Source organism: Myodes glareolus, chromosome 11 (assembly GCF_982192425.1).
Source record: "Myodes glareolus chromosome 11, mMyoGla1.1, whole genome shotgun sequence".
Taxonomy (NCBI): domain Eukaryota; kingdom Metazoa; phylum Chordata; class Mammalia; order Rodentia; family Cricetidae; genus Myodes; species Myodes glareolus.
The window spans coordinates 88,113,356-88,130,738 of NC_142036.1; the positions used below are offsets into that span (position 1 = coordinate 88,113,356).

Sequence of the window (17,383 nt, forward strand, 5' to 3'; positions counted from 1 at the left end):
CGACGCCCGGCTGACATCATCCACTCGCGACCGATCAGGGCAGGGACGGCGGGGGGTGGGGGGATGTTCGTCTCCTTCAGGCTGCGTTATGCAGGTGTGGCCAGCAGAGGGCAGCTGCTCTTTCCCAGACCCAGGTAAAAATGCAGAGGTGTTGGTACCCATGGAGCATGCATCAAACCCAGAGACAGATGTCTTGTTCCTCGCCAGGAAAGTATACTGTGATGGGGAGAAGTTTGGTTTTATTGATCTGGGCCTAAAACGGCAAAGGTCCAATATAACCTGACTTTCTTTTAAGCTCTTCAGTTGCTTCAATGCTGGGCCAAGGTTTAGTAAATTAGTATTCTTCACTGTGTTTAGCGCCTCTTGAAACTCATGAGCTGTTTCTACTTATTCGGGAGTTTCTGACAAATGCTGGCGGAGAAGCTGGATTATACATCCATCAGGAGGCAGATCAGTGAACTGGCAGGCTGCACCAGTGAAGGCAGCCGTCACATGGATTGCTCTTTGCTTATGACAAGTCTTGCCGTTCATTTCAATGACGGACATGGAATCTTTCCCCTGTTTTCTCACTGTTGCAAGAGACCAGGAAGCTATTTTAAAACAGTAAGCCTAACATCTAACCGTAAATATCGGTGTAACCAAATGCTAGAGGAGTTAGCTTCTTTTTAACAACTCAGAGGTTCAGATAGCTGTTGCCATAACAAAATCGGGAGCTGGGAAGATGGCTGAACAGTTAAGAGCACTTATTGCTCTTGCAGAGGACTAGAGTTTTGCATTTCTGTTTCTCACTTGAGATTGTTGGCTGCATTGGTCCGTGAGAGTGGGCAGAGCAGAAGCAGGGAACAGGTTTCATATGCCTGTGAGTACAGGGGCCTCCAAATGACTTCTGTGAATCAGCTCAACTTTATTTCAGAGTGAAAAGAATATACAGCATTGGGAAGTCTGAGGACAGACCCTAGTATGTATTAAGAGGCATGTTCCTATCATAAGGCTTTGTATGTGGTAGCAGGGTCCTATAGCAAAACTCCTAGTACAAATCTTAGTTACCATACAGACAGCAGGGGAAAAACTAGCAGAAAACTGCCAAGGGACTAGCTAAAGATAAATCAGGCATCCAGCCGTAGAGAGAGCTTGGGCTGTCCTCTGGGTTCAGGGACACTCTTCAAGTGACAGCAGGTGGAGAATGGAAGTCTCACCTGAGGGGAGGCAGTCCCACATGAGCTTTGGAAAAAGCTGCCAGGCTGTGACAAGCTGTGACTTCTGACCAGCAAGGCCTTCCAACAGGGTTTGGTTCTCAGCACCCATGGTGACTAACAAGCATCCATAACTCCAGTTCTGGGGTATCTGACACCCTCTTCTGACCTCCACAAGCACCAGGCACACACGTGGTGCACACACACATACATGCAAGCAAAATATGCACATAAAATAAAACCTAAAATATTTTAAAAAAAAGACAAAGCCTTAACACATTCATCTGGATGCATTATCTTTTCAAAACACCATAGGGAGACCAAATGGGTGTGGCCCACATCCTCAGGAAGTTGACCAGAACCAGGCGTAGAACACGCGTTGGACTTGTGTCCTCGCATCTAGTTCAGTGCTATTTGCTGATCGATCACTGGGAGAGTAAATAGAAAACGAGCACACGCACAGTTCTGCTGCAGCTGGACTGAAACCGTCTGATAAAGTTCTGAGTGAACCAAAGTGGACAAATGAAAACGTGGTAGAATCATTTATTAGCTTGAGTTACAATGTCACTAAAACGATGACCATATTTCCTGCATTCTCCTGTTCCTGGGAAAACAAAGAACAGAAAACTCAGCTGTGGGAAGCAGAGGAATTACAAATAGGAATGCAGACTGCTGAAGACTGTGTGAGGGCAAAGGTCAGCCACAGCTGACCTCCACCTTGCTAATCAAGGGAGCTGTTGTGGAAAGTCAAACAATACATTGTAGCAATACTTATTTATGCTCCGGCAGTGGTGGCCCAATCCTGTAATCCCAGCTCTTGGAAGGCAGAGGAAGGTGGATCTCAGTGAGTTGGAGGCCAGCCTGGGATACAAAGTGAGTTCCAGGACAGCCAAGACTGTTACACACAGAAATCCTGTTTTGAAAAACAAAACAAAAAAAACCAAACAAAAATAGAAAAAAAAAACCACCAACAACAAAAGGATACACTTATTTATGGATGTATGTTGGTAACTGAGGTTCCTGTATCCAGTTTGGGAATTCAAATCCAGTTTGGGAATTCAATATGTTTATCTAAGTGGAAGACACCTACAATTCCAGCACTCTGCCTGAAGGAGAAGACCACTGTGGTTTCAAGACTCACCTGGCAACACAGTGAGATGCTGTCTCATCAGAAAAACCACCAACAAACAAAAAACAGCACAGAAGTTTTATGAGATGGTGGTTGAGCTATTGTTGTTCCTAATTTTCAATTCTCGTGTCCTTCCATTTAAAGTATTTCTTAGTTGTATTTGTGCGTGCGTTCATGTGCAGGTGTGCGTGTGTGTGCCTGTAGAGGTCAGAGGTCATCCTTGGGTATTGTTTTGGAGACAGAGTCTCTCACTGGGACTCTGGGCAAGCCCCGGGGTTCCTTCTGTGTCTGCCTCTCCTAGACAGGCATTACAAGTGTAAACCATCATGCCAGGGTTTACATGGGTCCTAAGGAGTGAACTCTTTATTCTTGCTTGTCAATGGCGAGTACTTTACCCTTTACCACTGGGCAACTCCTCCGCTCTTCCTGGCTCCGTTTCTGTTACAATGGTTGAAATATTTTAGAGACCAGATACTGCTCTAATCATTTGTCTGTGGTAATATTTATGTAAATTATGAGATAAAACCTGTGTGTGTGTGTGCGTGTGTGCATGTGTGTGCGTGTGTGTACATCTGTGTGTGCGTGTGCATGTGTGCACGTGCATGGGTGTGTGTGCGTGTGTGGTGTGGGGGTGTGTGATGTGTGTGTGTGTGTGTGCGTGCGTGTGGGGGGGTGTGTGTGTCTAGGTGTGTATTTGAGGCTAGAAGCTGGAGTGCAGTGTCTTCCTCAGTTGCTTCCCACCTTGTTTTATGAGGTGGTCTCAGTGAACCTGGAGCTCACTGATTGGCTAAACTGGCTGGCTCTGGAATCCACCTATTTTTCCCAGTGCTGGTGCTATAGACAACTGTGCTCAGCTTTTACTTATGAGCTGGGAATTTGGTCAGTTCTTCAAAGTCATGTAACAAAACCCTTTGCCAGCTGAGCCATCATGATGCAAAAATCTCAAACTCTCCTTCTCCTTTAACATTTGTTTGGCCTTGGGCTATGTAAAGTAATAGATTGTGTGTGTCAGAGTCTTGCTCCACCAACATCCCCAGCCCAAGCAATGACCCCTTGATTAATAAATCCTCAGAGAATAAGCTGTTCCACAAACTGAGCTTAAGTCCTAGAAGATTTCTACACCTATAAAATTTTATTGAATTTTATTCTGACATGACAACTACTTAGTAATCTCAATGCTGTAATAACTCAGTCTAAAATTGTTGAGCTAAGGGCTGGAGAGATAGTTCAACTCTAAGAGGTTGTTCTTCCAGAGGGATGTGGGTTCAATGCCTGGCACACATGTGGTCACTCATAACTGCTGTAACTTCAGCCCCATGGGATGCATTGCCCTTGTCTGTCCTCCACGGGCACTGCATGCATGCGGTGCACAAACACACCTAGGCAAAACCTCAGACACGTAAAATATAAATAAAATCCCAAAGAAATTAATTTTTAGGCCTGCACAGAGCCTAGATTGTTGATCTTTACTTTGACACAGGTAATTTTGATAAAACTCTTTAAGATACGTGCTATTCTATTTTTTCAGACAGAAAGATTGAAATTGACTTGCTTTATAGCTCAGGCTGGTATTGAACTCATGATTCTCCTGCCACTCCACCCACAACATACTGGGATTCCAAACATACATCACCGTGCCTGCTCTATATAGTTAAAGTCATATCAATCTATAATGATGATTGCGTGTATATGTATGGTGTGTGTAGGGGCATGTCATCATGCATGTGGACATCAGAGGATAACTTAGTGTCATCAATTCTCCCTTTCCACACTTACGTGAGTCCCAAGGATCCCACTATGATTTTCAGGCTTACACAGGAAGCACTTTTACACACTCAGTCTTCTCACTGACCTGACACTATAGTTTATTCAGAGATTTTCTAGCTGCTGTGTGGAGCTGAGAGCTTTAATAATTCTAGCAGACTGGGTCTCCTCACCTTGTATTTGAGAATTGGTGAGATTTCCTCTTTTCTAAGAGTTAGACAGGGTCTCTCTGTATTGCCCTGTCTGTCCTGAAACTCACTCTGTAGATCAGGTTGTCCTTGAATACACAGAGATCTGCCCGCTTCTGCCTTCTGATTGCTGGGATTAAAGGAGTATTCCATCAGGCCCCACAGTGGTGAGGTTTCCTACTGAGGAAAGACTAAGGCTGCCTCTAGATCCTCCTCCCCAGCTCTCTCCTTAGCCCTCTCTTTCCCTGCTTTTGCTCAGTGATTGCTGAAAGCCCAAGGGTAGCGAGTGGGGGTGGACAGATGGCTTGGGAGGTAAAAGTGCAAGCGTGAGGACCAGAGTTCGAGTCCTCAGAACCCATGTAAAACTGGCACAGTAGGGTGAACTCTGCTTCTTCAGCAAGGTGGGAGGTGGAGATGGAGAATCCTGTAAGGTAGTGGGCTAGCCTGGGGTACGCAGAGCAGCAGCAAACTAACAAAGAGACAAGGTGAGAGGTGAGAACTGACACCTGAGATATCGCTGATCTCCACATGTGTGCCTGGCACATGTGTGCACACGTATCACACACACATGCAAACAAGAAAGGGTAGTGGCACTCTGTATGCAATGGTATTAATAACTTATAATAACACGTTATTAAGATATCTTTTAAAAACTTACACTTCATCTCTGAATTTATCCAGAGTTATTAGACGTCCGTCATCGTGCAGAACTTCATCTGCGGTGCACAGACCCAGGTTCTTCAGGGCTACAAAAGTGCGAAGAGAAAATGTAGAGCAGGGAAGCCCTTCCCGCTGGGGAAAGTTACGGAGCGGACGGCTCGGTGCAGGCCCCACTGACCTTCTTTGTACTGCACAAAGGATATGCAGCCTCTGCCAGAGGAGTCCATCATCTCAAACATCGACACAATGTTAGAGTTTTCCATGAAGAAAGGGAACGCTACGCCCGTTGCCTTGGCAATCCTCAGCCGTTCCAGAAGATGGATTAAGTACTCCCTTGGTTTCTCTGCAAGTACACAGTTGAGACGCGTTTTTACATGAAATATACCTGTGTCGCAATTAGAAAGAGTCCAGGCACTCAGGGTGCAGGTCTCGCTTCCGTGGAACTCACACCACAGCAGAGAACACACGCTCAGGACGCTCTACCTTAGAGGACTGAGTACTGCCTCAGAGGCCACACCTGGGAAAGCTCTCCAGTTGATCTGATTTGCAGATGGGAAACCAGAAAGACAGGGAGGGTGTGGTGCAGGGAAGAAGCTGGGAAACCAGGAGGACAGAGAGAGGGCATGGTGCAGGGAAGAAGCTGGCCTGCTAGGTGTGCTCTGGGTTAACAGGCTCTTCTACTGAACCAATTTTAAAAACAGAAAATCCAATCGATTGTCCAGAAATAACATGACAATCACGGCAGAAGTCGGACATAAGGTGGAGTGGCTTCGATGGCAAAAAGCTGGCCACGGACAGTGTACCTCCTGGCAGGAGCTGGCTGTGGTGTACCCACCAGCAGGCGCTGGTCACAGTGTGTCCACCGGCTGGAGGCAGAGGCAAGTGCTTCCGCTCACCTCTCTCTCTCCTTCCTGTGTGTCCCAGGGAATGGAGTCACCTGCTGGACAGCTTCCCCATCCCAGTTAACCTCATCAAGACAGCTGCTCACAGACATGCCAGAGGCCCATCTCCCGCATGATTCTAGACCTCCTCAAGCTGACAACCGGAATGAACCACCATAAGGACTCTTGGTGCTTTTCATATTACAACAATAGTGTGGTCACAACATTGTTTTTAATATATTGACGTAGGTCGGAAGTATGTAAGTTTCCAGTTATCTAAGAATGGTGCTCTGAACAGCATTTAAGGCTAGGTGTGGTGGTGTTCATCTACAGCCATCCCTGGGGAAGTGGAGGCAGAAGGATCAGGAGTTCAAGGCCAGTCTGAGCTACCTAGGAAATTCTAGGGCAGCCTGAGATGTGAAACCTTGTCTTTAAAAACAAACCAACCAAAGATGTGTGCTGACTAGTTTATGTCAACTTGACACAAGCTAGAGTCTCCTGAAGGGAGGAGACCTCACCTGAAAAAATACTGCCATGAGGTCTGACTAGTGGTCCTGGGATCTATAAGAAATCACGCTGAGCAAGTCATGAGGAGCAAGCCGGTAAGCAGCACCCGTCCGTACATAGCCGTGATATCAGCCCCTGCCTCCGGGTCTCTGCTCTGCTGGAACACCCGTCCATACATAGCCGTTATATTAGCCCCTGCCTCCGGGTCTCTGCTCTGCTGGAACACCCGTCTGTACATAGCCGTGATATTAGCCCCTGCCTCCGGGTCTCTGCTCTGCTGGAACACCCGTCCGTACATAGCCGTGATATTAGCCCCTGCCTCCGGGTCTCTGCTCTGCTGGAGTTCCTGTCTGACTTCTCTCAGTGATGAAGTTTTTCCTCCCTAAGTTGCTTCCGTGTTTCAGCACAGCAACAGTAACCTTAACCAGGATAGATGTTTCAAGAAGTACCACGAGGATTTGTTTATTTTCTTAGTTTGGCTTTGAACTCTTAGTCCTCCTGCCTCCATGTGGGTGTGAGGACACAGATGTTACTGTGTGTGGGTGGTTTGCATGGTGCTGGAGACTGAACCCAAGTCTCGTGTGTTCTGACAAGCACTCTACTAAGCTACATTCTCAGTACTCTGTGTGTGTGTGTGTGTGTGTGTGTGTGTGTGTGTGTGTGTGTGTGTGCGTGCGCGCGCGCGCAGACATCAAATCTCTAGAACTAGAGTTATGAGCAATTGTGTGCCTCCTGATGTGGGTGCTGGAATCCAAGCTCAGATTTTTGTATGAGCAGCACTTGTTCATAAGCACTGAGCCATTTCTACAGCTCCCCCTTCGAGTTTTTAAACTGATAATTATGTATGTGACAGATTTTACAGTATTAATATGTGGCTCTGTGACACTGACTGTTCTCTGACTTTCTACTGCTTTCTCTATGTATGCGTGTGTGTGCATGCGTGCGTGTGTGCGTGTGTTGAAATAAGATATTGCTATGTATCCCAGGCTAGCTTATAATTGTAGTTCGCTATGTAGCTCAGGCTGACTTCAAACACAAGATTCTCTTGCCCTAGATTCCTAACTGCTGGGACCACAGGCTATCATGGCTTGCTTTTATCTCTACTACAGATAATTCTGTCATTATCTGTACACACACACACACACACACACACACACACCCTTTTACAAACAAACAATACACTTAGCAACCTGGGAACCCCCACCTGCATTGAGTTGCATCTACACTCTCCAGACAAAGGCACTTGGGTCACTCTGACCTTTAAGTTCCATTGCAATTCTTGGTAAAACTTTTGTGGCCAGCTATGTCCTGAAACTAGGTGTAATGGGCTTACCCACCGAGACTCGGGTGTGTGAACAGCTGGGCAAATGTGTCCTCAAAGTGAACTTGCAGAAAACCCATGTTTTCCATCTTACAAATACTCACGATTACAAGTGTGTATGGTTAAAATTAGATGCATCATATAGGGAACACACAGTAAACAAAGGCTTACATAACCAGGTCTATCCTTCATCACAGGCAGAGCAGGCAGCTGGCTCGGCACCTGTCACTGAGATGGACTGCCGGAATCTGATCCTGGGACTCCACAGTGGAAGAGAGGACAGACTCCTCATGTTGTCCTCCAACCCTCACACACATGCACACATGCATGCACCGAATAAATGAATGGATACATATTATATTAAAGAAAGGAAGAGAAAAATCAGAAAACTATGTCTGCTCTAATTTACCCTTAGCAAACAACACCCCCTCTTTTTGAAATGAAAAGGAGACCTTAGGAAGTAACGAGTGGCTCCTGAGAGCCCCTCACTCGGAGCCCAAGGCTCTCTTGGAGTCTAACTGGTCGGTTTGCTGCTGGATAAAATCCTTAGCTTCTCTCTGTTCTGTGTGATTCTTCAATATTTTGAACAAGATGAACAATCTGGATACACCAGTGTAAACTGAGACCCCTAGCAACATATGAGTTAGTAATGGGACCCATTAGACCAGGAAGACTGAGAGTTAGGGTCCCAGTTATTAGAGATAACAGTTACCTGCTGAGAGATGTACATGGGGAGATATCTGTGTATATACAGACAGAGATATATGTGGAAGAATTAGCAATACACAGAAAACTGAGCAAAAATTACAATTGTAAGCCAGGCAGTGGCGGTGGTGGTGCACACCTTTAATCCCAGCACTCGGGAGGCAGAGGCAGGCAGATCTCTTTGAGTTCACGGCCAGCCTGGTCTACAAGAGCTAGTTCCAGGACAGGCTACAAAGCCACAAAGAAACCCTGTCTCAAAAAACCAAAAATAAAATAAAATAAAATTGTAGTGTTGTTAACTTCAGAGGAAAAAAACAAAGGAAATGTAATCCAAGCATAACATACACACATGCACACACACACGCACACAAACACACACACACACACACACACACACATTAGCTGTTCACATTTGTCTGAAAATCGTATTGACAGTTTGGAACACTGGCCGTTCTAACTTTGTGTTTTACATTTAATGGCAAGGAGAGTTAGGTTAGTAGTTACGTGCTCTTGTCCCTGAGGAGGACCTGGTTCAGGCACTAGCACCCATATGGTGGATCCTATCTACGGGTAACTCCAGAATCTCTCTTCTGACCTCCTCGGGCACCAGGCTCGCTCGTGATTCACAAAACCCCTATACATGTTTAAAATAAATACATTTTTTAAATAAAATATTTTGAAAGACTTTCCTCAGTTCCCTAGGAGGTCATGCTTGTTTTCTTCTTTTCCAATTCAGGATGTTATTTCTGTTTCTTTGCACAGAATTAAATGAACATTTTGAAATTTTAGAGACTTGTCGTGAATGCTGGCAGGCTCCAATCACTGTGAGAGCAGACAATGCCATTTTCAGCTCAACATAACTTTTACTGTACATCAACAAAGCTTATGAAATAACCCCAAATTAGAAAGGATCTAATGTAGAAAAATGCCAGGAAAACCTGGCTCTCCAGGAGGATCCTGGCAACTCAGGCTATCAATTGTTTAGTCCCCTTCCTAAATTAAAGAAGCCTTAGAAATGAAAAGATCTGTCACTTGCCCTGCCAAGGTTGGTTGAGCTGTAATTCCTTTAATACCCTGTCCCACTTCCATTCTCATGAGATTGGTACTATTATCTCCATTTTCCAATGGTGGAGACTGGCGTTCCTGTCCTTTCCCAAGCGCTCATAACTAAGGGGTGGACTTGGGGCTAGGCGGTCCCGACTCTCCCAACCTCCCTGCAGCACTGAGCAGGCACCGAGAGCCATTTATCATGTTTGACTGGGGAGTGGGGTGGGGTCACAAGTCAATAGACAACTACAGGGCTCCACTCGTCCGGAGGCAGGGGATGGAGTGAGTGGGAAGAGCAGGGCGTGGGGAGCGAAGCAGCGGACTGGGGACCCTTTGCCTGGGCAGAGGTAGACAGAAAGCCTATGGAGGCAAGACCCTTCCTTACTTGGTCGCTCAAAGAGGAGGAAGCTGGTGAGTTGGCTCAGCAGCTCCATTATCCGATGTTTTTCTAAATATTCCTTGGCCTGAAGCTCCCGGTCACCCACAGTGTTCATGTTTTCGTGCTCAGCTGTTGCTAGGCGACCAGGCAGTGTCCTAGAGCCCCGGCTCCGCCCCACTTCGCGTGCAGTCACGTGACGCGCCTAACCATCATCACAACGACCACCACCTCCTCCTCCTACTCTTCCTCCTTCCCCCTTCTCCTCTCCTCCTTCCCTCTCTTCTCCTCCTCTTCCTCCTTCTCTTCCTCCTTCTCTTCCTCCTCCTTCTTTTCCTCCTCCTCCAGCCCTCTCTGGGTACCTCGCGCACACCCTCCCACCGTCCTTCCAGGGTCTTCCGTGGTGCAGAAGCGTAGGTGTGGCGGGCAGTCAGTCAGGGCACATGCGCTTGTGGGACGAGTGTCAACACTTTCATCGTCCGAGGCTGGGCATGGTTGGTACCTGTCGCTGCACCCGGCCCTGTGCCCGTTTGTCGGAGGATGAGGCCTTAAACGATAAGAACACCGGATTCACCGATAAAAGAACATCTGCAGTTCTGAGAGCCCTAAAAAGCATTTTCCTGATGAGCGCCCTGCAAGCATGCACTGGCTACCGGCACGAGGTCTCAATTTAAGGATCCTAATCCCAGAGCGTTGGTTGCTTAAACTTTCCCCACTTTTAACGCTTTTCAAGTGGGACCTTGGGATATAGGTCTATAAATCCAACAACGGTTCTTTGAAGTCAGGTATGGTGGTGCAGGCCTGTATACCCAAGCGGTTGGGGGTGGAGGTCAAGGCCCGCCTGGGAAACACGACCCTGCCTCAGAAAACGAAAGCAAACTAAGCAAAAACAAAACGAAATATTTTACTGTGCATTAACAATGAAAGCAAATTTTTGTACTGATGCACATATGTGTGCTTGCTTAATTTTACTTGAAGAATTAAATGTCAGCGGAATGCTTGCTACCGCAAGACATAGAGCATCTTCACGGTTTTTCAGAGTTGATGGTATTTCGACTTTATGATTGTCAAACCTGAGGATGCTGCTTCACAGAAATACATAATACAAAATGGCTGATGTATGTTTAGGGCCATTCCAGAAATGCTGGAAATCCTTTTTTCTCCATGTCAAAAACTCACTTAATGATTTTATTTTATTCTATAAAATTCAAGGCAGCAAATCAAACATTTGGGACTAGAATATAGCTCAATGGCACAGCATGTCAAGACACAAGGTTAGATCCTCAGCACTGCGATACCAACGGCAGCAACCAGAAACTCTAAACAAAGCCAAAAGGCCCCCATTTAAGAGGGCTGGGGGTGTGGATTAGTGACTGAGCACTGGCCTACTGTGAGAGCAGCTATAGATCTAATCCCAGCACCAGAAAAACAAAAACACATAAACTCATAATCTACAGCAGGATGTAAAGGTGCACACACTGTAATTACAGCAGAGGGGCAGAGCAGTAAAATAAGTTAATTAGCCCTTTGAATACAGTCAAATAAATCTGACATGACACATGATGAGGAATGGCAGTAGGAAAATATTGAGTCTCTGTTTTCAGTAATTAAGCCTTTATGTTTCTATACCAGAAGAAAATTTGTATGTACAGTCAAACATTGAAACTCATTACATACAATAGTCTCAAATCTGAGTTAGGCAGTGTTTGCTGGGACTTTAAGAAGTGGCGCATGGGCACTTAAGAGTGAGTTGAGAACCAAGGCTGCAGGGAAGTTGGGTGATTCAGTGCTGTCAGAAACACCTTGGAGTCATTATGTGCTTGGGTTTTAAGTTTTTGGCTATTGTACGCTCAGAAACTAATGTTGCCAAATGTTTTAAGATCTCCAATCTTATTATTGATGTGGAAATTTCCTCTGTATGCTGTGAATACCATTGGTTAGTAAAGAAACTGTCTTGCACCTGCGCAGGGAACTTAGGTAGGCAGGGAATGTGGTGGTGGTGGGGTAGCAGTGAACTAAACTGAATGCTGGGAGGAAGGAGGCAGAGTCAGAGAGAAGCCATGTAGCCCTGCGGGAGACAGATGCTGAAACTTTGCTGATAAGCCACGACCTTGTGGTGATGCACCGATTAATACAGATGGGTTAAATTAAGATGTAAGAGTTAGCAAATAAGAAGCTAGAGCTAATGGGCCAAGCAGCGATTTAAATAATATGGTTTCTATGTGGTTATTTTGGTTCTGGGCGGCTGGGCAGCAGGGACAAACAAGTGACCTCCTTACAACAAATTATGTAACTAGGGCTCAGGTTTCATAATAAAGTAGCTATGACCTGGACTGCCTAAAAACTGCTAATCAGGAGACCATCTTAAATTCATTAAAACATTATACATTTAGTGTGTTGAGTATTTTGACTGCATGTATGTCCATGCACTATGTGCATTCAGGGTTCATGGAGATGAGGAGAGGGCATTGGCTCCTGGAACCGGAGTTACAGACAGTTGTGAGCCACAATATGGGGCTCAAATGCAGATCCTCTCAAGGAGCAGCCGGTGCTTCAATGCTGAGCCATCTCTCCAGCCCCTTCTGACAGTCGGCTGGAGAGAGGGTCACTGGGTAGGGTGGAGTATAAAAGGAGCAGCGGCTGCATCCCGCCACCCGCCTGGACGCCAATCTGTAAAAGGAACAGCGGGCTGCTTCCCACCGCTCACCCGGCTAGCTTTACCCGAAATAATTACACGGAAACCGCATTCTTTTAATCACTGCTTGGCCCATTATATCTAGCCTCTTATTGGCTAACTCTTACATATTGATTCAACCCATTTCTAATAATCTGTATATCACCACGTGGTCGTGGCTTACCAGGAGAGATTCAGCATGTCTGACCTGGCAGCTTCATGGTGGGCGGCTCTCTGACTCTGCTTTCTTCCTCCCAGAATTCAGTTCTGTCTTCCCCGCCTACCTTTGTTCTGACCTATCAGGCCAGGCAGTTTTCTTTATTAACTAATTTATTAATGAAAGCAACAGATAGATAGAAGACCCACCTACATCAGTAGAGTACAGATGGCTATAAGGGACACTGTTTACCCTTAAGTACTAGTCTATGTAAAGAACTGAACTCTAGACTGTGAGTCTGGGTCACATACACCTCAGTAAAATAATAAATCTTCACAAGGCGGTCAAGACCATGATGGGGATGCTCACAGAAACAGCTGACCTGAGCTAGTGGGAGCTCACTGACTCTGGACTCACAGACAGCTGGGAAACCTGCGTGGTACCAAACTAGGCCCTCTGCATGTGGGTGACAGTTGTGTGTCTGGGGCAGTGTGTGGAGTCCCTGGAGGAGGGAGCAGGATTTATCCCGAGTGCTTGAACTGGCTTTTTGGAGCCCGTTCTCTTTGGAGGGATACCTTGTTCAGTCTAGATATAGGGGGAAGGGCCTTGGTCCTACCTCAAAGTGGTGTGTCAGACTTTGTTGACGCCTCACGGGAACTCTGAGGAGTGGATGGGGCTGGGATGGGGGGAAGGTGGGGAGAGCAGGAGGAGGGAAGGGAGTGGGAATTGGGATTGGTATATAAAATGAGAAAAGATTGTTTTTAAAAAACGAAATAAAATACATTAATAACGACAAAAATCTTTTTAAAATATATTCAAAAAGACAAGGAACGGCCCGTAACGAAGAAATGACTGTGGTCCCCAGATGCAGTGGTTCGGGCTCTCAGCTACAGCCTAGGACGTCTTTCGTTCTTATGAAATTCATTAATTTACTCTCTCGGAGTTACCTGGCCCTCAAGAAAATAGCTCTGTTTTCTGTCCTCTGAAACCTAGGTTATTGCAACATGGGCCTGCTGACTCCCTCGCTGGTTGTTATTTTCTGTTTCAACAAGTCTCTTTGGCTTTCTGCACTATGTCGTGAATCTAGACCGGGTTATGAGTCTTGCTTCTCAAGCCTGTCTGAAAATCATGTTCCAGGAAAGTGTCCAGGCGCCACCTAGTGGAGAGAACTGTCACTGCTCTCTCTCGGGCCGGACCTGGCTTCCAGACTTCTGTAGTTATCCTCAGAGCACCTGGTAAAACTTTAAATAAATGGGATAAATAAATAAATAAACTTTAAATAAATATAGTGTGTGGGTGTCTGGCTCTTTTCACTCGCCATGCACAGATATATTCAAAACTTATTACAGGTATCACCGGTTCATTCTCTTTATGGCTGGGTAGGACCCGGCCGTGCAGATAAGTTCCGTTCATCTGCTGATGGAGATGTGGGTTGTCTCATTTTAGGGGTTTTACAAATAAAGCTGCTTACAGATCTTTGTGTGGGTTTATCGCTTAGTATTAGAGGAGTAAACACTTAGAGATGGAACAAGAGGCAGCCTGTTGGGGACCGGAGAGATGGCCAGAGAGTGGTTAAGAGTCCAAGTTTGATTCCCAACACTCACAGTAAGGGCCTTACATCGGCCCTTTAACCCCATTTCCAGGGGAATCTGATCCCCCTGGACTCCCCAGGACCCTATACTCACTGCACACATGCACACATACTTAAAAAAAAAAAACAATAAAGAAAAGGAGAAAGAAAGAGATGGGGAAAGGACAGTGGAGAGAGAGGAGAGAGAGTTAGTTCACGGGTTATTGAAGTGAATAGCCAGGACCGACCAGCCCTTGTGAGCTGTGTGTGGGCGAGGTGGGGAGCACACCGCCCCTCCTGGGTGTGGAGCAGCAGGGTCTCCACCCAGTAACACACCCTGAGTCACATGGGGAGGCTTTCGTAAACGTCCAGAAATCTGATGAAATGACCTTGGGGTCATGGACACAGAACTGCTCTAGGGAGCTCAGTTTATTAACCACTCTCTCTATGGTTCCAGAGCTAAGAGACCAACCATTCTGATTCTTTCAAGAAACTCTCAGTCCTGAACTGCAGAAAACGTCAGGCAAGCTGGAGCATTGCTCCGCCTATTTGCTCGCCTCTGAGCTATGACGTCAGGCTGATTGGCGGGCGATCCTAGAGCTGCGGACCAGGGTTCCTGCTGTGTGAAGAGGGAGGAGCCCTGTGACACAGAGTCGGTCAGAGTGGGCTGTGGACCGCTTCTTCCGGTTTTGTTTTAACCAGTAACAAATCAGAGATGCCCCAGCTTGGAGTTTTGGTTATCGAAAGGGAACAGGTGTGGACTGAAGAGATGGCGCAGCAATTAAGAGTGCTTGCTACTTTTGCTGATGGTCTAGGTCTGATTCCCACGACCATGGAGGCTCACGACCTTTTTAACTCCAGTTCCAGAAGATCCAGCGCCCTCTTCTGGCCTCTGCCATTAACTGGCACACACAAAAGTGCACTTATATGCGTGCAGGCAAATTGCTTATACACATAAAATATAAATCCATCTTTTTAAAGGTAGAAAAGGGTATTGAGGGTGTGTCTCAGTGGTAGAGCACTTGCCTAGACGCCTGGGATAGATTTCCACCACAGAAGAAAAGGAAAGAAAAAGAGCTCACAACCACCCTCCTATCCTCTCTCTGCCTCCCAGGTTCTGGGGTGATGAGGATGTGATACCAAACCTGACACATTATCAGTCAGTACCAGCTAATACCAGCAGCAACAGTGCCAAGCCGGGGAATCTCTGCCCTTTCATTCATTTCTTGAAGCCACAGAAGTACAGGTGAGGTGTGGAGGGTGCTCTCGGGGCAGCTGGAATCTGCCTTCCAGCAGATGGCACAGCAGAAGGTGGTGCTTTCGCAGGGCTGGGACAGTGGGCAGGTGACATAGAATCTTTCTTTTCCCCCTTGCTAAAACTGAGAATGCATTGCCCACTCCACTGCTAAGGCATTGATGTTAGACTTCTGCTGCATCGAGGGGTCATGAGCTTTTGAAGTCTGTCTGGTAACACAGTTTCCATAGATATTATTTTCAGTGAGAGACTAGGTTAGATGCCAGTGAAACATTGGTAGCCGAGCCGAAAAATGGGGTTGCCTATGCAAGGAAAACAGAGAATGGTTTGCACTATTTTTAAAAAAAAAGCTTATGTATACATTACATCATATACATATACATACACACATACACATGGAAGGGACTCCTTGCATAGGCCAGACTGTCTCCAACTAGTCACTGGCTTGGACTTCTGATTCTCCTGTCTCCACTTCCCAGTCCTAGGATTATAGGCATGCTCTGCTGTGTTCAGTTTACTCTGTGCGGGGACTGAAACCTAGGTCCTCATTTGTGATAGTTTCAGGTACAGCCTGGATGGCCTTAAACACATGATCTCCCTTCAGCATTTCCCTGTGGGTGAGAGACACCAACCTGACTCCAGGAGCTCCTTTCTCTTCCAGGGCCACCTTCATTGGGTCTGTCTATCCTGCCCCAAGAGCATGTGTGTTGCATTGGCCAGAGTAAGTGGTGTGCTGTGGTTGACTGACAGTCTTAGGTGGGTCCACTGAATCCCTTCCCAGCCTTTTTAAGTGAGTTTGCCCTGCCCACTTTATGTTGGCCCTGTGGGTGCACTGAGAAGAGCAAATGCTCTCCTCCTCCTTCCCAATGCCTACAGGTCCACATTGGTTCACAACCATGACCTTGGTTCACAACCACGAACTCCTTTATTGTTTAATTCAGATGTTTATTGGACACCAGCTGTGTAACTGACATCATTTAGCAACTAATCAGCAACCAACAGGATGACCCGGCTGTTTTGGAATATTTGTTTATCTTTGCAAAGGTGCGCTGCATTTGTTTAGCCATGTAAAGATGTGCTGCTGTTTTACTTTGCTTGCCTAAGGCACCTAATTAGTCTAATAAAAACCTTAATGGCCAATAGCAAGGGAGGAGTTAAAGGCAGGACTTGTGGGCAGGGAGACTAAGTAGGAGGAGGAATTTAGGCTTGAGGGGAGAAAGAACAGAAAAAGACACCAGGAGAATGACAGGAGCCAGTCAGACAGACTTCAAGGAAGTAGGAAGTAGGACATACAGAATGAAAGGTAAAAAGCCCCAAGGCAAAATGCAGATGGATAGAAACAGGCTAAATTAAGTTATAAAAGCTAGTGGGACAAATCTAAGCTAAGGCAGAGCATTCACTATTAATATTGTGTCTCAGTATCTTTATTTGGGAGTTGGTTGGCGGCCCAAAGAAAACACCAGCTCCACCCAAGCCTCGCCTTTTCTGAATTTTAAAATATCAATGATATATCACATGTTAATCTCACCAATTTCACAATGCCACTGGAAAGCTGTCCAAGAAAGATCATGTTTAAAACAATCTGACACACTCATGTGTGTGTGCTCATGTAGTTGCAGTTGCTAATGTATGCACATGTGGAGGCTATCCACCTTTTAAATTATTAAATTTATATGTGTGCATGTACGTACGTGCATGCCTCTGGACACAGATGGAGGTCAGCTTCTACTGGAAGGCCCAGGTGCTGAACTCAGATTTTGGGTTGGACAGCACATGCCTTTATCTCAAGCATCACCTAATTAGGCCCCTTCTTAAATAATTTTTTGAACCGTTGTTAATTAAACCAAGGACCTTGTGTATGCTAAGCAGACATTCTTCCTCTTAGCCCCCTATGCAGGCCTTCAAAGCTGAATCAGGCACTGAGAATCAGAGAGGTGAGATTAGTGCCCCTCCCTC

The 17,383-nt window shown here is 46.2% G+C and overlaps 1 protein-coding gene across 1 annotated transcript; it reads right to left on the reverse strand.

Annotated features, from left to right (window-relative positions):
- Positions 1-1,720: 1,720 nt before the first annotated feature.
- Efcab10 (EF-hand calcium binding domain 10) lies at positions 1,721-9,939 on the reverse strand. The gene is made up of 4 exons (XM_048415698.3): positions 9,781-9,939; positions 5,113-5,277; positions 4,933-5,020; positions 1,721-1,797 (listed from the first exon to the last, which is right to left on the reverse strand). Exons 1-4 carry the CDS (start codon positions 9,887-9,889, stop codon positions 1,761-1,763), a joined length of 399 nt encoding a protein of 132 aa, XP_048271655.2. The 5' UTR covers positions 9,890-9,939; the 3' UTR covers positions 1,721-1,760.
- Positions 9,940-17,383: the final 7,444 nt, after the last annotated feature.